Consider the following 21,395-nt stretch of genomic DNA (forward strand, 5'->3'; position numbering starts at 1 on the left):
AAAGATCTTTGCTACTTAACTAAAATCATCTGGTGTTTACAATACTTTCTAATGGGGGAAGGCTGTAGGGTTTCAGGCGTAAAGCAATGCAGAGACAATCGTAGGGCACCAAGTGGAGTAGCTGAAAACTTTGGGCTCTAGTTTCCTATACTCTAGTCCAGACAGGGAAAGGAGAGAAAGGCCATGTCCATGGAAACAAGTCCTCATGCCTGAAAGGATAATTTTATTTGAATCTACTTTCACTCAAAATTTTAAAAAATAAAGCAACATAAAATATGGGGAAAGGGAAGTTGGTCTTTGAGAATTTGCACGTTTTTACTGCTACAACAATCCTTCAAACCTGGAGCTACTCAAAGATGAATCATGAAAAATAAGAACAAAGACTTTATTTCAAACAGATTCAGTGGTATGTCTACTACAGCAAAGTCTGGTTGTAGCAAACAGTTTCCTTTCAAATCTGCACTGATGTATAAATTAGACATTATTTGGGAATGATTAATTTCTGGTAAAATGTAGATTCAATCCAACATGATGCTAATTTCTATATTTATTGTAGGCTCTATTTCAGTACTAGAGGTTAAATTTTCATCACCAAAAAATGAGAATAATCTTACAGCTACTACTAAGGTAATGAGCTGTGAAATTATTTTCCCACTACTGTTCTGAAAATATACCCCTAGATTGTTAAGAGAAATTCCAACTTCATTCAGATCTGTTATTTAATTCTTCAGTCATCATCTACTGTCGGCTTGATTGTCACTCCTCTTCTTATTTGACCCCAACCAATTAAACTGCAAAATGAAAATAAAAGAAATCATGAATTTTATATCAGCTTCATTATCATTAGCACATAATCACATGACACAACTAGTTTTACTTGCCTATCTGCTCAAATGGAATGCTTCCAAAACCTGCCCCTCCAGAAAGAAAGCTCACACTATCTTTATAGACCCAGAGATGGGCTCTGGCCAGAAGGACTGACAGGAAAAGCAAACAGAAAGTTGCTACTATAAACATGCTCAACTTTGCAAATACACCTGCCCCTTCAGAACCACTAATGAAGAACATTCCAGTCCACCCAAGGAACCACGCTGACATACAAACCACTTCAGTCTGATTTTTTTTAATTCTTTTTTCCTCTTTGAAAAAAAAAAATTTTTTTTTTAATCGTTTGCAGCACTTCAACAGGTCACAATGGCTTTATCAAGACTTTAGCTGGTAAAGGAAATTAAGAGATGACCTAGAGGAGTAGATAATCTATAAACAGATTACTCTCAATAGCAGAGGGATTTCTGCTCCACCTCTGTTTCAATGTCTGCTCTAGTCAATGGCCAGGACAGATTGCTACCTAAATTGTAGGTTCCAGAACAGAACTTACCTAAGCATGGGTTAAAAACAACAAATCTAAAGAATATAAGGATCATTCAGACGTTCTCATTTCTTTTAATAATTTTAACATACTTGCTTATTTTTAAGCAACATCTAAAATTTCATTTGGACAGAATCCTCTTATAATATTAGTAGACACACAAAAAGATCATTCCTTTAAAAATACACTGGGAAAAAAAAAGGAAAAAAAAAGATAAATAAATAAAATACACTGGAAATCAGTGTGTCTATAACAGCAAAGAGTATAATCACATGAGAGTCAAATCAAGCAGGCATAAATCATCACAAAGCAGGATGATTTACTAAAAGTTTAACTCTGTCTCAATTACAAAGTAATAATTCAGATCTTCTGAACAGTACATGATTAGATCATCCTGAGGCATTGTGCCAGGGAAGCCTTAATAAGGGAGGTAGATAAGAAGAAACAAAAGCAAACCAAAGGTGATTTAAGTAATTATGTGGACAATCAGGACACAAAACAGTCTAATGTAGAAGGTTTATATGATACTAAGCAGGAGGAATTTAAAATGCGTTCAAGTAGACTTCCAGGAAGGTCCTGAATCAGAAAGTAGTGGGAAGTTACTAGAAATTACTGAATACTGCATGAAAAAATGTTTTAGGAAGACTAATTTTGACTGAATGCTTAAATAACAGTAGAAGAGGCATATTAGCAATCTTTTGCACTAACTTTTAAGTGTGAAATGATGATGGTATGGGCTACAAAGAGGTCACACAGAATAGAAAGGAAAGGGTAGATTTAGTAACTAACCAGGAAAAGAGGAGAGAGAGGAGTCAACAATATGTGTCTGTCTCCAAGTTCTATCCACTCAAAGGGCCCTAAAGAAACAGCACCTTTGGAGAAGTGAGCACCCCTAGCACCCAAATCTTCATTTCTAACACCATTTCCCACTAAGAGGAATCAGGGCTCCCTGGAGAAACGGCCAATTCTAAACTGGAGCAGGAGAGAGACACAAGGTGACTTCAGAACAACCTGTGCCAGAAAGTAAGGAACTATTAAAAAACAAACCCAACAGAGACATACTGAAGCTTGCGCAGCTTTCAAATTGTCCATGGGGTTGTGATTTGCTTCAGAAAGCAAAGTAGAGGGTTTACCTTCTGGGAAGACAAAAGTCATTTTCTCTGAAAAGCTCTCTTATATAGTTGGCTTTTGCATCCTCCAGAAATAGGAGGGCAAGGATCGATGCCTCCTGAGTCTGGGTTTCAGTTGAAGTAGAGCGAATACAGTGGCTATTCCCCAAAAGTCCACAGTGGGGTGTAGTTACCTCCAGAATACATTACTGTTAATTTAGCATGGGTTTTGTGACAGTCATAGAGATGGATCCCTTAATAAAATAATAGGTTAAAAAAAATGGGGAAATATCAACAGGATATAGGAGCCAGTTTGTCTCCTGGACAAATTCTAGACATCAATATAAGTAAGGACAGTAATGAATCAGTAAGGGCCTGCTGAATAAAATAGGACTCCATGAATGCATATTATAACTAGGTAAGTAAATAATGGGGAAGAAAGAATGTCAAATGACAAATGATGAGTGGCAGAGTTAGAGTTTGGGGGGATGGGTAATCACCATTTTGTAATCACTATAATCAAGCTCAATTCAGACAAAAATCATCAGTGGATGCTAAGCTAAATCCCTCCCCCGGAGGGGAGGGGAGGGGAGGGTGTGATAAGGAACAGACTATTTACATAGGTTTTCCCCCCAAAGAATACTAATTCACAAGCGTAGAGTAACTATAGGGTGGAGAAACTGGCCAATGCCTTGCCTGTATGATCAAAATTAACCTCAGCAAGGAGCAATCAGATATCATGTGTCTCTAGTTATGACTCCCTGAGGAGACATCACCACCTACCTGAAAATATTCTAACCAAGAATACATAACCTGAACCTAATCTTAGGAAACATAAAATAAACCCAAAAGGAGGAACAATCTAGAAAGTAACTCGCTTGTATTCTTCAAAATTGCCACTGACGAGTAAGACAAGGAAAGGCTGAGGAAATTCCAAATTAAGAGATCAAAGAGCCATGAACACTAAATGCAGTGCATGACCCTAGACAGGAAGGAGACAGAGGACATTATCAGAACAAGTGATAAAACTGACTGTAGACTTTAGTATTTTAACAATGTTAAGCGTCTTGAAAGTTAAAGTGAAGTCGCTCAGTTGTGTCCGACTCTTTGCAACCCCATGGACTGTAGCCTACCAAGCTCCTCTGTCCATGGGATTTTCCAGGCAATAGTACTGTAGTGGATTGTCGTTTCCTCCTCCAGAGGATCTTCCCGACCCAGGGATTGAACCCGGGTCTCCCGCACTGCAGGCAGACGCTTTACCGTCTAAGCCACCAGGGAAGTCCTTAAGCTTCTTGAAGTGGTTATATAAGATAATGTTGTTTTTAAGAAATATACACCAAAGTATTAAGAGATAAAGAGGCAACCTATTTCTCAAAAAAAGGTTCAGAAAAGGGTATTAAACCTAAATTCATTGGTTTTTGCATAGGTTGTATCTATCACAAATCAGGCCTAGAAATACAGATTTCAAAATCATCCGAATAAGCAGTTGAGAATTAAAGCCATGGTACAATAACCGTTGCCTTCAAGGTAAAGTGTGTTTGTGAGTGTGTTAAGTAAACTGTGTTTTTTTATTAGACACTGACAAAGGCTAATAAACTTACCGCCAGTGTTTCTCAACTCTTCGGCTAAGTGCAATCTTTTCTCCTACTTCTGTGCACACAGGATTAGTCAAGACGATTTTACCCAAATCAGCCTTGACTGCACTAACTCTTCCTCCTGTCGACAGGGATCCTATATTCACCATAAGCACTTCATTCTTAGACAGCTTTTGTACCTAAGGAAATCAAGTGGTGAAAAATAAACCCCCAAATCAAGAAGATGCTTTCCAAATAACTGCTTATTTTTCTACCACCTTACCAACAAAAGACATCAGCTATTTTTCATCTCTGCCAACCTGATTTCAGTTAAGACTTTTAAGAAGAACATACAGATAACAGGAATTATGTCATTGTTGTACAGGACATACTGTTTCCCGTTGTTTTACTTTAGACTGCCATATGCAAGTTCTTGGTTTTCGGGAAGTCAAATTTATTTACCTTCTCTCTTTTCTTAATCCTATCTTAACTAAAAAGTATGAACCTCAAAACTGGTCTTAACGTCACTGGCACTCCAAGTACTTACTTTCGCTGCTTTCTTGTCTCCTTCAGTGCGAACACCTAGAAGCCTTCTAAGCAGGAAATAGGAAATTTCCAATTCTGTGAAGATCTCAGGTAAAGCTCCAACCGCACCAAGTACTTGCCCCACCATTCTGTCAGCCCGGCACAAAGTGGGGTCAATTTTTGTTCCAACTCCTGATCCAAAATAAGATATATATGGTCCAACATTTTATTTCCTATAAAGCTGTTTACCCAAAAAACTTATTCAAACTAGTACAGCACATACCTACCTACACATTTTAATATACAACTTATATTTTCATACTAATTTATTGGCTACATAGGTGTGACAATAGTTATCTGAAGGAAGAGAATTGTAAACTCACAGGTTAGTTGGGTATTTGAGGATGAGTCTCTTGATTTAAATTGTAAGCAAAGGACAAACAGAGATAACAGCCTAAATAAAAAATGAATCTGAATATCCTTAATGAAGGCTGAAACAATACAAAATTCATGAGTAGTTTACAGGATGTTTACCCGCCATTTTTCCCCGAAAGAATGATCAAAAAGACAGCTTAAAGATTTTACGTGATTCCTGGGATTGATTTCAAAATATCTTAGCTGCATGTCTTTCATGGAGGAGAGAAGATATAAAGATGAGGCAAGAATGGTCAAGTATTGGGAATTCCCTGGCGGTTCAGTGGTTAGGAACTGGCACTCTCACTGCTGTAGACCTAGGTTCGATCCCTGGTTGGAGAACCAAGATCCTGCAAGCCATGTAGCACGTCCCCACTAAAAAACAACTGTAAAGTATTGATAATCTTTGAAGTTGCATGGTGGCTACATGACCACATGTTACACTATTCTCTGTACTTTTATGTTTGAAAAGTTCCATAAGTTAAATTTTAAAAGTCCCAAGAGTTTCCTTATTTACAAAACAAATAAAAAGGATAAAATTATACACAACAAACTCCTAATTACAAAATAGAAAAATGAATTAAATAGCCAAACATCAGAGAACAAAAAGACGAACTCCTTCACACCAAACATTTTCTTTAATCCAAAAGTTACTAACACCTCTGACGAATTCTCACTGTATCTTGCCTTTTTCTGGGTATCAGGTAATACGTTACTGTACGAGACCAGGAAACCCATATATTATTTCAGTAACAGCAAGATAATGGAAGTTATCATCTTTAATTCCCACCTCAGTGTTTAACTATGATCTACCATGATTTAATTGACATTTGTGGGTAACTCTCCATTTGAAAATCATACAAAAACAACAAAAAAACCACACTACCCCAAAACCATGTTTAAAAAAAACCTGCGGTTAGGTATTTTTAGAGTTTAGGCCATAAAATTTACTTTGGTACTGCTAAAAAGGAGCTACTTTAAAAATTAAACCAAAATTCTTGCTTAAAAATAATTTTCACAAACATACGAAATCATCATATGACCTAAAATCAACAGCTTAACCACATATACATTCCCCTACCCTGCTCGATCATTAAACATCAAATGCTGATTCTTGTTGATGTTTGACAGAAAAGAGCAAAATTCTGTAAAGTAATTATCCTTCAAAAAGTAAAGAAATAAAGTGGCAAACAAAAAACCCCATAGGGATGAGAGGAAAAGCCTTACCAATAAGACCTCCTGGGGCAGCATACTGAAGATCATTATGCTCTGCGAAAAGCGATACAATTTTGGAAAAGATAGGTTTACACATGAGTTTTCCTTCACTGTCTTTGGAAACAATACCAGGTCTGACTTCTATCTCCTGGCCCACCTGTAAAAATATAAATTAATAATTAGAATTTGTGGGACAACACCATTTTCATTACATATGAAAAGTTCTAACAGGAAGACCACAAAACTGAAAAGTCATCCTTATTTCAAAGATCACTATTAAAAAAAAAAGATGTGGACGAGATCTTCAAATTCAGAACCATCCAAATGTTTTGAACAAACCTATCATATAGGCCTATCGCCAATTTAAATGTGCTTCATATTCATAGAAGCCTATGAAGTTTGAGGTCAAACACACTCAAAAGATATACTAGTAAACAAATAAATCTACACCAAGTACTAGACACCACGAAGAAAAAAATTATTTTTCAATTTGGAGTGTCTATACTATTCTCCTACTTAGGACAAGAGAAAAAATAAAGCGAAAACACAACAATCAAAATCCAGTTTACCTTTAATACTCCTTTTAGAATACTACCACCAGCTACACCCCCCTTAAGGTCATCAACTTCACAGCCAGGTTTGTTGACATCAAAGGATCTAATAACTAAAAGAAAACAAAACAAATTAAAGCCAATTCTATTCACTTTAACTTCAGAAAAATTTATTTTTTTGTAAGTTAACTTTTCTTAAATAGTAGACACATAAAATTTATACAAGGAGACTCTGTCACAAAGTCTAATATTATTGCAGCTAAGTATACTGCAATTTTAATTATGCTGGAAAAAGTAGAAATAACTTAAAAGTACATTGATAGGAGGCATATTATGGTACACCCATAGTATGGAGTATCATGCAGCTGTTAAAAAAAAGACTATTAGACGGGAGAATAGTTTGAGAGAGAATGGATACATGTGTATGTATGGCTGAGTCCCTCTGCTGTCCACCTGAAACTATTACAACATTGTTGATTAGCTATACCCCAATATAAAATTAAAAGTTGAAAAAAAAAAAAGAATGTTAGAGTATATGTAATAATGTAGAAGGATAACCTTCATCTGTTGTTTAGAAAAAAAGAAAAGACTAGTTATGCATAGCATGATCCCACTTTCACATACAAAAACTGAAACAAGAAACGCATTATGTTTATAAAGGTGCACGAACAGTACACACCAATTGTTAACTGTAACTTCAGGGCTAAGGGGTGAGGCAGGCATCGTGGACCTTTCTGGTCATATACTTTATATGACTTCTGCAACCAAGATTTAGTTTCAAAACTTCAAAACAACCCTAGGACTATGTGACCTGCACTTTAGTCCTGAGAGCAGGAACCATTAACAAGGGGTACTCATTACAATAATCCAAGAGAACCCTGCCCACAACACACAGAAAGGGCTGGGGGGCACCTAGTGAAGCTTCAGAGGGTTCAAATGTCTGCTGTGAAAAGGTTCCACCATCTGTGTAGAAACCACGAGTTTAAATTATCAAATTATACTAATATTGATACCACAAACTTAAAAAAATGAGAGAGATGAATATCTTCATTAATGGTACAATGAAATCATTTGTCTGGAAGTCCTAATATCCTGTTTCTAACTAAAACATAATTCCATAAGGCATACTTTATTGTTCCATCTTGATCATGTAACATAACATACACAAAGCACAAAAAGGCTAAAAGTTATGTCTGTATTCAGGACTCTCATCCAGTAATGCAATCTAACTCTGCTAATACAATCTCAGAATTAACTGACTTCAAAAAAAAGTTTTTTATGGAGACTGTAATTTATTATCACCTCTGCAGAAATCATTGGTGATTCCCTTAAAGAGGAATCAGCAATGTGGGAAAGATCAAATAAAAATCCTATTACTTACCAATAAGTCTGGGTTCTGAAGTAAAGTCTCTTGGGGGTACTGGAATTTTCTTTACTATGTACTCACAGACAACTTCAATATTGTATTTTAGCTGAGCAGAAATTGGGATAATAGGAGCGCCTTCTGCTACTGTACCTATAAGACAAAATTTTCAAAAGATCAAAATTCTTCAGTTTTATAGAACTTGTTCTTTATATAAAATGATGCCTAAATAGGCATCATTTATTAAAATAGGCATCATTATTAAAATGATGTCTAAATATACCCACATATACCCACAGCAACAGGCAGAAAATGGTAATTCTTTTCAGAAAAGTGTCAGTATTCTATGTTTGTTTTTACTCCTGAAAATGAACACTATTGCATTCAAGGGGGAAACACTCAAATTTTACTAATAGATATTTAATATACCAAAATAATAAAACTGTTTAAAGGATTAAAATACTTAACACTCCTGGGAAAGACCATTTTACTAGTTGAAAGGTTTCTTTAGTTCAGTTCAGTTGCTCAGTCGTGTCCAACTCTTTGCGACCCCATGAACCGCAGCACACCAGGCCTCCCTGTCCATTATCAACTCCCAGAGTCCACTCAAACACATGTCCATTGAGTCGGTGATGCCATCCAACCATCTCATCCTGTTGTCCCCTTCTCCTCCTGCCCTCCGTCTTTCCCAGCATCAGGGTCTTTTCAAATGAGTCAGCTCTTTGCATCAGGTGGCCAAAGTACTGGAGCTTCAGCTTCAACATCAGTCCTTCCAATGAACACCCAGGACTGGTCTCCTTTAGGATAGACTGGTTGGACCTCCTTTCTAATAACATGCAACTGACCTCCCAATAAATGTCAAAACAAAATTACAGTCTCTTGCTAATCAAAGACTAAATGGCATACATAATATCTGCTCCTTATTAATTAAATGTCTAACAGGTTCATGAAAGAAATGTAGCCACAATGAGGCTTTGATCAAAATGAGACCTTTTTTGTTATGAGAAAACTGGACGCAGAAGAAGTCAACCTTTCTCACAAGAAAAACAAGGCTAAGAGAGAATCTAATGTCAACAATAAGATGTCTTCCCTGAAATGAAAAACACCATGCCATTGAAGGAAAGGAACACTAAAGATAAATCACTATCAGTTCCAATTCTAAAAGTAGCTACTCAGTAAGGATAGTGTAAGACTGAAGTTTTTTTATGGATTTTAAAAAATATTTTTTGCCCATGCCACAGAGCTTGTGAGATCTGTTTCCCAATTGAGGGATTGAATCAGTGCCCTCGGAGTGAAAGCAGAGTCCTAACCAGTGGACTGCCAGGGAATTCCCAAGACCAAAGTTTTGTTTTTTTTTTTTAAAGCTTTTGTTTATTTTACCATCACTGAGGAAGATTTTTATTAGGTATTATGGCTTCTTACCTTGAACAAATGCAAGGATCTGTTCATACTGTTCTTTAGCCTGGCTTTCTTTTACCAAATCAATTTTATTTTGTAGAATCAAAATATGCTTCAGTTTCATGATTTCTATAGCAGCCAAGTGTTCAGATGTCTGAGGCTGAGGACAAGACTCATTACCAGCTAGATGATAAAGAATAAAAAAGATGCATAAGAATTAGCTAGAACTATCTATCAGAATAGGAAAATCCATAAGAGGCAGATTAGTAGTTGCCAGGGAGTGAAGGAAAGGGGGATTAGAGTGACTTCTTAATGGGCACAGGGTTTCCTTCTAGGGAGACAAAAATGTTCTGGAACTCAATAGCACTGATTCTTATAAAACACTGTAAATGTACTTCATATCACCAAATTGTATACTTTAAATAGCTATACTGCTAACTTTTATGCTATGTGTATTATACTATTAAAAAAAAAAAAAAAAACACCTAGCTGACATCTAAAAAATGAAATGCTTGAATGCCCTAACCCTATTCAAAGCAGAAGTCCTGGATTGTTGCCAAGCATTCAACTTTTGCCCCTGCTCCACCCCTTGTGCCTGCATTCACTGGAGTCTCCTGATTATCAGATTCTCTTTCCTGGTCTTAAGCCAGTAACCTAAGAATCCACAAGTTTGGCATTTCAGGGTCTGCCCTTGGCTTTTGCTCAAGCATAAGGTATAGCCCCCTGGCTGTATCCAGTTTTAGAGATGCTCTGACCTGGACAAGCTCTTGAGAGACGGGGAGTAATTTAGGGAAGACACTTAACACAGTCCATGAATTTCAACTACTATCAGAGGCTACTCCCTAACAAATAGAGGAAAGAACACTAAAAATAACCATTGGTGTTATCAAGAAGTAGGTATGTTTTGCTGGATACTCCAACGACCATCCTCCCTAAGTTGTGATGTTTAGGTGTCTTATACTCTATCCACTCAGCCTACTTTAAAAAATTATATCCCATAGCAACAAAATAAGCTCACATAAGGTGGCACAACCCCAGACTTGAAAATCGCAGTTCATCTACTAGACTTCAGCACTTATTATAAATGAAATTTGGATCTAATAAAACCATTATATACCAATGTTGTAGTAAACAGTTCAAAGATGCTCACACAAAAAAATTTAAAACTAAAATAATAAATCATTTCATGGACCCAGACTTTTGATAGCTGGAAGACAAGGATGTCATACTGGTTGACATGTTAGTTCTCATTCCTGTCACCTTTAGATACTGGATGTAGTCCTTAAAGGCCTTAGTTTTCCTTTAAGTATTCCATCTTGGATTTGCTCCACAGTGATTTGTTGGAACCAATTCTGATGTATTTACCTATCAACAGAAGAGCGGCATCCATCACTGCGGCACCGTTCAGCATAGTAGCCATCAGAATATCATGGCCAGGACAGTCAACAAAGGAAACATGCCTAACAAAGTAAAAAATAACCATCAATCCTAAGATCAATCAATACATCAACATTTGAGTTAGATTCCCTAAAATTAAACCCCTTGAAGTATAGAATGTCAATACTGCATAAAAATATGCAAATAATTATTTCTGTAAAGTCAAGCAGTTTCAGGACTTGGTGTTTCTAGACTTTAGAAATAAGATCACCTACTGGCTCAATTATACTTCAGAAAGAAACAAGAATTTCACTGAAACAGATCAGATTTGTAATTAACAGATCTATGGTTACCAACAGTGGGGTTGGGGGAAGAAGGAATCAGATGAAAGCAGTCACAAACTTTTTTAAGATAAAGAAGTACCAGGGGCATAACATACAATACAATAAATATAGTTACCACCACTATATGTCATACATGAAAGTTGTTAACAATAAATCCTGAGTCTTCATCACAAGGAAAGATATTTTTTTCTATTTAAGTTTATATCTATATGAGATGATGGATGGTCACTAAACTTACTGTGAAAATCATTTCAAAATGTATGTCAAATTATTATGCTGTATACCTTAAAGCTTATTACAGTGCTGTATGCTGATTATATCTCAATAAAACTGGAGGGAAAAATATAAAATATGAAAGAACAAAAATTACCTATTGGCTAAGAGTAAAATCACTGCAGATCATTACAAAGCAAATGAAATTAGTTATGTATAGAAATAACTGAAGAAACACAAACTCCCAAATCCAATCAAAGAAAATATGGTATAAAGTAAATACCTGGGAATGTCATTGATTTGAAAGCTAAAACTGTTAACAGAATGGGTAGTGCTATCTGAAAAAATTTGCCAAAAACTTCTCCAGCATCTTGAAAAGCTGGAAATGCCAATCAGAAGTAGAGATGGCAGCACTATCTTAACAAAACTATGCTACTCATTCGGAACCATTATTTTTAATAGCTGTATACTCACACTCATAATCTAAAATAGGGGCACCAAACTGCCCCATTGTCATAACCACTCATGCACATCACGACTGCTTTCCTAACACAAGAGCAGAAATAAGTAATTCAAAAGAGAATCTGTGACCTGCAAAGCTGAAAATACTTATTATTGGGCCCTCTCCAGGACAAGTTTGCTGATAAGGGCCACAAGTAGGGTGAGGCAAGTGAGGCACTAAACACGCATGCAAAATTTAAGGGTATACCCAAAACGCCAGTAATCAAAACAAAGAATATTTAAGTACTTAAAAAAAAAAATTTATACAAGAAAATCCAAGATGAATAAAATACGAAAAACTTACTGAAAACAGGATCAGCAACGATGTCATGCCAAAAGCAAAACAAACAAAAAATCCAGTGATAATGAAAAGAAAAAAACAGTAATTTGAGCCTCTCTTTATTTTACTTTAGGAATTCCCTAAATTCCTAAATTCCAGTGGTTAGGACTCCAAGCTTTCACTGCAGGGGGCCCAGGCTCGATCCCTGATCACAAGGCATATGGCACGCCCCCCAAAATTTTTAATTTAAAAGTAAATAAATAACACTGTTTACTTTGATTGTTGTTGTTTATTTGCTAACTCATGTTCCCTCTTGTGACGTCATGGACCATAGCCCGATACGCTGCTCTGTTCATGGAATTTCCCAAGCAAGATTACTGGACAGGGTTGCCATTTTCTTCTCCAAGATTCTTCCCACCCAGGGACAGAACCTGCATCTCCTGCATTGCAAGTGGATTCTTTACTGCTGAGCAACCTGGGAAGCCCTTATCTTCATCTTGATTACCAGGCCTGATTTTTTTCTTAAAGCATTCTCCCTCGCCTCAAACTCTGAGTTTCATTCACCTCTTCCTAGTCCCAGCTCTGCCTCGCTCTACAACTTCCTTGTGGACATCCCCAATCACCATAAACATCACCAGGTGGATATCAGTATCCTCTGATAAAGAATATATAATCATATTCAGAAAATAAATGGGTTACAAGTCCTTGTATTTAAGAGAGGGGATTAAGAATGGCTTTGTTCCTTTATCTAAGACACAAAACCAACACTGTTTAAGAGAAATTTAGGAAACCTGGCAAAAAGAATCCCTTAAATCCAATGAGCTGTGTTTCTGTCTCATTTTGCTTATGTGATACTTTTCCTTTGGAGCACTTACACATATGTGTCTTAAGGTAGTTTTAAATACTTGACTTTTCAAATTACTGTCATTATGGACCAGAAAAACAAAATAATGGAAAAATAAAGCCATTCAACAATTAGGTTCATTGTTTAACATCTCAATTAAGTATCTCAAAAAGTACAAACCACACAACAACAAAATATGAAATGTTAAGTCAAAAAAGGTCACCTGACTAATTTGAAGTTCCCTTTGGTCCCTGGAATGTCTGTAGGAAACTCATCAGGTGTGCTACTTCCACAGGATCTATAACATTCTGGCCGAGGACAACTTGGGTCATCAAGTTTATAAATCTAAAAGTTTCAATGAGACAAGACTTGGATTTGTTATCTGCACACTCAACAATTAAAGTTGAGTTTTTCATTTCACTGTACACAGCTCACCTTAGCATTAGCATAGCCAAGTTTGATTGTAATATTTCTTTCCAGTTCATTTTTGAAACGGACAGTGTGGACTCCAGAAATAGCTTTTACAACTGTAGATTTCCCATGAGCTACGTGACCAATTGTACCTACAAAGTACAAAAAAATTAATTCAAGTGCATTCAGTTACACCACATATTTTTTCAATTTTAGAGTAGAAAACCCAAAGCCATAACTCACTGTCAATATCACTGTAAAACCAAGAGTGACTGATTTTTCCTCCTACATATCCCTGATTACAAAAACTCATGATGATACAGGACTGAAGAGAACTTTCCATGTGACAACCTTGTTTTAAACCATACTGAGCATAATAAAAGCTATCTATCTTTAATCACAGAAAACAGTGCCTTCATTTAAAATAAACACTTGTAAAAAAAATGCATGAAACTTTGTATATCAAGGAACTTTTCAGCATTTTCAGAGCGAAGTAAGTATGAAGAGCCCTGACACACAAAAAAGGAATCCATGGAAACACGAAAAAAACTCAGGTATGATTATAGTAATGCTATTAAGGCTAGTACATATCTTACAACTTTTTTAAGAATCTCAAGGTAGAGCCTTACTTTTAAGGAGGTTTTACTGTTTTTGTACAGACTCTCAAATACCCCAAATTTACACTCAGTCAACATAACTTCTCCTCCAAAGTTCCAGGTGCCAATTAAGGGGGAAAAAAAAACCACCCTAATTATAGCTTATGCACATATCAAACAAACTTTCACAAACTCTGCTCTTGCAACATCCTTGTGTGGCAAGTACAATCACATTTCCCCTCTTCTTTACTAGATGACTACATATCACCTTATGCTATTAAAAGTTTTCTTTAAGTCTCTACCTTTTCTTCTCACCTAGTCTATAAGCTAGACATAGGCAACAGGGGCCTCCCACCAAAAATCTAGCAGATGCATTGCTCCCGAGAGCTCAACGTCTATTTCTCGAATATCTGCATCTTCATGTAATTCAGGTACTTACACAAAGGCAAAGATTAAAATTATTTGCTGGAAATCAATCAAATCTCCAAGTTATTCTTATCTCACCTATATTAATTGTGGCTTGTCTGCTGATAACTTCATGTGAAAGTGGCGTCAACTTGGAAACATCCTGCAATCAAACATTTCTATGTTAAATCACTGTACATAAGATGAATCAGAATTTTGACTTTACATTGTTACCTACAGCTCGCTACCATTTGAATAGCCCTCTTCTACTTTTAAAGCGCTTTTCCTGTACAATCTTGCATTCTGGAAAGCACTAAAAGTCCTTCATCCTTACACACTGATTATGGGAGATGTAGAGGCTTTGGGTCCCCCAACCTTGAGAGCATTAGCACTAAGGAATGTGTAGATACTCCTTTCTCAAAACTTCCAAAATGAAGAGCCTTAATGACACTTAACACTAAGTTTCTAGCCAAATCATTCGGGAGGTTCGGGGCCCCACGACCGCACAGCCCCATGCCCAGCTCCCTGACTGACAGAAGCGCGTGGGGCAGCGCGAGCGCGGCTTTGGGCGCCGGGCAGGTCTCCCTCCTAACTCATGCTCCTGACCGCCCGGCACCGCCTCGTTTCACAGCCTTGCGGGAGGCCCGGTCATCCCCACTCCTGAGCGCATAGCGCATACTTCCAGAGCCATGCCTTACCAAAGTGGCGAGATCTTGCCGAGAAAGGTGCGGCTGCCCTAAAGTCACACCAGCCTCGCCCCCCGCCATCTTGCCCGGAGAGGAAGGAAGTCGGCCGCGTCCCTGCCTGACCGCGCGCAGGACCCCTAGTGCAGGGCGGAGCAGCGGTGACGGGAGGGCTGGCTAGGGCCCAGGCCTGGGAGAGGAGGATGGCCGCAGCAGCGGAAGCCTCACTGTTTGGACTTGTCTCTTAATTAATTTGTATAGTGCCTGCCGGCAGGCTGACTGAAAAACACAAGGCCAAGTTTCGGGATCTACTCGCGGCAGATCTGTTGGATATTTGTGCAGGCAACGGTGCGGGCAGCCCCAATAAAGGCCCCTAACGAGGCGGGCGATGCCACCGAGGCGCGCGCTGACTAGGGTGAACTCACTTCCGGTTCCCTTAGGGATGGCCGAAAGTTTCCCGGAACCTGGGATTCTTATCTGGGGTGTGAGGATAGACTGTTGGAGTGTCCTTCTTTACCGATTTCCATAATTTAATAAGACGAGATCAGCCCCGGGTCCGTCTCGCCTGTGACGGAGTTCTTGGCCGCGAGGTGGCCGCGTACCGAGCTGGCGGGCGGTGAGGAGGGCGCCCTCAAGCGGATGTTTTGCGACCCAGAAATGGCAAAAGCAAAGTCTCTAACTTGTTCTCAGCGAGAGGTTTCTAGAGCCTGGGAGGTGGTCCATGGTGTTGGACTCCATGCTAATGGAGTTAGCACAGGATAGAAGCTAGGTGTCGTGAGAGCGCCCAAAGGTGTTTTGGTTTTTTAGTCGATCCGAATCTCTATTTTCTTTACTCTTTCTCCTTTCTAAATATTCATTGTTCTTTTCCTGCAGCTAATGAAAACTGAAGGTTTTCAAATGTCATTTTGCGAATACAGACCGTATTCAGCGGAAATTTGGAATCAATTTTTTTTTAATCCCAAGAACATAACAGTCTGTACACACATATTTTTGGAAACCTTAAATATAAGAAAATATAATTAAAAGTCACTCTAAAATCAAAAGTAAAATTATTCTTTGGGGATTTGTTTTAAAAAAAAAGTGAAAAGCAAAGTGTAGTGAATGTACTAAAAGCTACTTAAAATCTCTTAATGTACTTGAAATTTTTTCTGTTAAAAGCTATTGCTTTTTTGTGTGACTTCCTGATTTTCAGTAAAATGTGCATATAATAACAATAAACTATTCTGTGTGGAAAAAAAGATCTGAGAAAGCCCATTTTTTCACTGGACCTATTACCAATAAATCGGTATTTTAAAATTTAAAGATTTTTGAGACTTTCTTAACCCCTTTTTCAATAAGGTTCATTTCTGTTTAAGCATTTCTACACTTTGTAAATTTTCTATCATGTACAGGTCTTCATTTCTAGCCAGAAAAATAGTGTAAGGAGAAATGAGTATGTATTTAGGTTATCTGTGGTCATTGACTATGTAAGCAAGATTACAATGAATATATGTGTTCTATCAGAGAAAGACAAATACCTCATGATACCACTTATATATGGAATCTAAAATAAGACTCAAATGAACTTAGCTATGAAACAGAATCACAGACATAAAGAACAGACTTCTGGTTGTCAAAAGGGAACAGGGTGTGGGGGAGGGATGGTTTGGGAGTTTGGGATTAAATGTGCACTATTATATAGAGAGTGGATGAACAACAAGGTCCTGTGTAGCACAGGAAACTATGTTCAATATCCTATGGTAAACCATGATGAAAAAGAATACGAAAAAAGTGGCTCAGTTGTAGAGTCCGCTTGCAATGCAGGAGACCCGGGTTCGATCCCTGGGTGGGGAAGATCCCTTGGAGAAGGAAATGGCAACCCACTCCAGTATTCTTGCCTGGAGAATCCATGAACAGAGGAACCTGGCAGGCTACAGTCCATGGGATCACAAGAGTCGGACACAACTGAGCGATTAAACCTACCTACCTATATGCTGCTGCTGCTGCTAAGTCGCTTCAGTCATGTCCGATTCTGTGTGACCCCATAGACGGCAGCCCACCAGGCTCCCCCATCCCTGGGATTCTCCAGGCAAGAACACTGGAGTGGGTTGCCATTTCCTTCTTCAATGCATGAAAGTGAAAAGGTAAAGTGAAGTCGCTCAGTCGTGTCCGACTCCTAGCGACCCCATGGACTGCAGCCTACCAGGCTCCTCCGTCCACGGGATTTTCCAGGCAGGAGTGCTGGAGTGGGGTGCCATTGCCTTCTCCGACCTACCTATATACATATATATAAAACTGAATCACTGCTGTACAGCAGAAATTAATACATTGTAAATCAACTATACTTCAATAAAATCCATATATTTTTCTTTTTAAATTTATTTTTAATTGAAGGATAATTGCTTTACAATATTGTTGGCTTCTGTCATACATCAACGTGAATCAGTCAAAGGTATACATGTTCCCTTCCTTTTTGAACCTCCCTCGCACCTCCCACCCCATCCCACCCCTCTAGGTTGTCATTTTTTTTTTCTATCACACAAGTTTTGGATACAAGAGTTTACCTAAAATAGGAAGTTACATTTCAATAAATGTATTCATTGGTTGATGGTAGATACTGTACCATATATTGTATTTGGGCGGAGGCATTTGTTTCCTAAATTTATACTAGGAACCAAATGTCTCCAACAAAATATAACTTATAAATTTATAGGTTCCTAAATTTAGAATTTTTATATTATATTCTAAATAGTTACACTGTACCAGCCAATTCAGAAAACCCACTGAGGTAATAAAGATGTGGAATTAGTGGTGATGATTACACAATTACAAATATACTAAACAGTGAATTGTACTTCTTAAAAGGATGAAACTTAATGGCATGTGAATTATTTTTCAATAAAAATATAAAACTTGTTGGTAATAATATATAATATGCTTCACTATCAGAAACTTTTATTGGAAGTAGAAATGTCACTGAAAATAATGCTATTAATAATAATAGTATTAATATTGGCTCCAACCTTGGGAATTCTCTGGCAGTTCAGTGGTTAGGATTTGGTGCTTTCAGTGCCAGAGCTCAAGTTCAGTCCCTGGTCAGGGAACTAAGATCCCACAAGCTGTGAGGAGTGACCAAAAAAAAAAAAAAAAAAGGTATACAATTCAGTGACATTTTAGTACAGACAATTCCACGGACAGAGGAGCCTAGTGGGTGACATGTAGTCCATCGAATTGCAAAGAGTCAGACACCACAGAGCGACTAACACACAAAGAATTGTGCAACCATCACGCCAATCCAGATTTCCATCACCCCAAAGAGATCCTTCATGTCAATCCCCTTTGCAGTCAATCCCCATATGCATTTCTGGCCCCAGGCAATCACAAGTAGTCTATCTCTCTATACTGATATGCCTTTTCTGGACATTTTGTACATATCATACAATATATGGTCTTTTTTCACTCAGCATAAGGATTCTGAGGTTCATCTACACTGCAGCATCTATGAATAGTAGTTCATTACTTTCTATTGCTCAATATAATTCCATTTCATGGACAGATCTTGATTTTTTCCACTTTTTGGGTGTTGTGAATAATATTTCCACAAACATTTTTGTACAAGTTTTTATGAAAACATTTTTATTTATCTTGGTAAATATCTACTTGTGCTATTGCTGAGTCCTATGGTAAACCTATGTTAAACATTCTGAGGAATAGCCAAATTTTTCCAAAATGGCTGAACCATTTTACATTCCCACCACCAATATATGAGGCTCCAGTTTCTCCTTACCAATGCCTGATATTGTCTCTTCTTTTTATTATAGACATTCTTGTAGATGTGGTTTTAATTTGCATTTCTCTAATGAATATATTGAGCATCCTTTCATGTACTTAATAGCCACTCAAATGTCTTCTTTGGTAAAGTCTTTATTTAAACTCATTTTAAAATTGGGTTGTTTATCTTACTGAGTTGCAAGAGTTCTTCATATATTCTGGATACAAATCTTCATCAAATGCGTGATTTGCAAACGTTTTCTCCCAGTTTGTAGCTTGTCTTTTCGTTTTCTTAATGGTATCTTTGAAGAACAAAAATTTCTACCTTTGATGAAATCCAATTTCTTTTATGAATCTTGCTTTGGTTGTCAAATTTAATAACACTTTGCCTAACCCAAGGTAATGAATACTTATTCCTATGTTTTCTTCTTAAAGGTTTATGGTTTCAGTTATTACCTTCCAGATATGTGATCTATTTTGAGTTAATTTTTGTGTACAGTGTGAGGTAAGAGTTTAACTCCATATTTTTGCATGTAGATATCCAATTGTACCAGCACTATATACTGAAAAGACAATCCTTTCCCTATGGAATTGTCTTGGCATGTTTGTCAAAAATAAATCTGACCATAAAAATGCTTATTTTTGGACTCTCACTTCTGTTCCATTGATGTACAAGTGTATTCTTATGCCAGTACTACAATGCCTTGACTTCTGTAGTCATATAATACATTTTTAACTATGTTCTTTTTCACAACTGGTTTGGCTCTCCTCGAGCCTTTGAATTCCCATGTAAATTTCAGGATCAGCTCGTCAGTTCCTGCAATAAAGTTTGCTGGGTTTTTGATAGGGATTGTTTTATTTTGGGGGTGGATTATATCCTTTTATTCCTTTGGAAACTCTCGTCTTCCTAAATATCCCCCAAACTCTCAGCGTACATTTCCTAGTAATAATTACTGTGTACTGGGCATGGTGCTGAGTGGTTTGCAGTCATTTCTGCATTTCTTCCTTACAATTACCCTCGGAAATTTTCTATATCCTTACAAAGGTGAAAAAATTTTTTTGATGTGTACAATGACATTTATTTTTCCACAAACATTTTCTGGCCTTTCTGGCAGCATGGACAGTAGTAGGCAAGCAGGTTCTGGAATCAGAACAGTTCAAATCTTAACTTCTTCATTTTCCATATATGTAAATTTAAATCATGTACTAGCTACTCTGGGCTTCCCACATGGCGCAGGTGGTAAAGAATCCACCTGCCAATGTAAGACAGGTCAGTTTGATCCCTAGGTTGGGAAGATCCCCTGGAGAAGGAAATGGCAAACCATTCCAGTATTCTTGCCTGGGATATCCTACAGACGGAGGAGCCTGGTGGGCTACAGCCCATGGGGTTGCAAAAGTCAAACACAACTGAGCACGCATGCACCAGGCACTAGCTATTCTGTGTCTCAGCAACTTTATCTGTAACAAAGGGCTAGAAATAGTATTGACCTCAAAAAGGAGTAAATGAGATAATATACATCCAACATTTGACAAAAGTAAGCAAGTTAATACCTGGTAGGTGTTAAGAAGTCATGTATACCAGATTTTATTCATGACCTTCTTTGTCAGGAACCCTGGAGTAACTGACTGGAGCAACAGTTAAAGGAAATGAAATCTCAGTACGAATTGAGCGTAGTCTTACTAATTATAAATATCTTTCTTCTAAATATCTGCTTGTTTATCTTCACTTCCATCTTTGTGCTGTCATATAGAAAGGTACAATCGGCATGTACTGCTATATTTAAAATAGATAATCAACAAGGATCTACTGTATAGCATAGGGAACTCTGCCCAGCATTCTGTAATAACCTAAATGGGAAAAGAATTTGAAATATATACATGTCTATGTATAACCAATCACTTTTCTGTACATCTGAAACTAACGCAAGATTGTTAATCAACTATACTCCAACATAAAATAAAAAATTTTTTAATTAATTGCCCTAAGGCATAAAGTAAAGCAGTGGGGGATCTAGGATTTGAATCCATGCAGTCAGACCCAGAACCCACATGTTGAAGCATCATGCTGCAAGTATCCTGCATGGCTCTTTGGTGAAGCTGACCCAAATGCCACAAGCACATGTTGTTTGCTTGTATAAGGAGAATACTTCTGATAGGGATTGCTTTGTGTGGGTGTGTGCTCAGTTGTGTCTGACTCTGCGACCCCACAGACTGTGTAGCCTGTCAGGCTCCTTCATCCATGGAATTCTCCAGGCAAGAATACTGGAGTGGGTTGCCATTTCTTACTTCAGGGGACTGTTTTAAATCTGTAGGTAAGTTTGAAGAGAATCACCATCTTCTTGACCTTGAGACTTCCATTCCCAGAGGGCCATCTAGCCCCACCTATACGGCCCTCCCCAGTCATGCTTCCAGGACAGTGGGACTCTCAGCCAGGCCTAGGTCCTGGCTGTTCAAGTGTGCACCCTCTCACCAG

At 37.7% G+C, this 21,395-nt stretch overlaps 1 protein-coding gene across 1 annotated transcript; it reads right to left on the bottom strand.

Moving 5' to 3' along the window:
- Nucleotides 1–203: 203 nt before the first annotated feature.
- Nucleotides 204–15,295, bottom strand: EIF2S3 (eukaryotic translation initiation factor 2 subunit gamma). Its single transcript, XM_061407832.1, has 12 exons — nucleotides 15,188–15,295; nucleotides 14,589–14,652; nucleotides 13,513–13,640; nucleotides 13,301–13,422; nucleotides 10,884–10,978; nucleotides 9,543–9,701; nucleotides 8,139–8,273; nucleotides 6,776–6,870; nucleotides 6,219–6,363; nucleotides 4,600–4,769; nucleotides 4,080–4,252; nucleotides 204–791 (listed from the first exon to the last, which is right to left on the bottom strand). The coding sequence occupies exons 1-12, from the start codon at nucleotides 15,254–15,256 to the stop codon at nucleotides 728–730; spliced, it is 1,419 nt and encodes a 472-aa protein (XP_061263816.1). The 5' UTR covers nucleotides 15,257–15,295; the 3' UTR covers nucleotides 204–727.
- Between the last annotated feature and the right edge of the window lie 6,100 nt (nucleotides 15,296–21,395).

This window comes from Bos javanicus, chromosome X (genome assembly GCF_032452875.1).
Source record: "Bos javanicus breed banteng chromosome X, ARS-OSU_banteng_1.0, whole genome shotgun sequence".
Lineage (NCBI taxonomy): Eukaryota > Metazoa > Chordata > Mammalia > Artiodactyla > Bovidae > Bos > Bos javanicus.

Bases quoted from the DNA above. Each gene is read 5' to 3' on its own strand.
- EIF2S3 (XM_061407832.1), bottom strand. From the start codon at position 15,256: ATGGCGGGGGGCGAGGCTGGTGTGACTTTAGGGCAGCCGCACCTTTCT. The intron at 10,979-13,300 runs GTGACCTTTTTT...TTACTTTGTTAG, and splicing joins GGGAACTTCAAATTAGTCAG to GCATGTTTCCTTTGTTGACT. The intron at 6,364-6,775 runs GTAAACTGGATT...ATATTTTTACAG, and splicing joins TTCTAAAAGGAGTATTAAAG to GTGGGCCAGGAGATAGAAGT.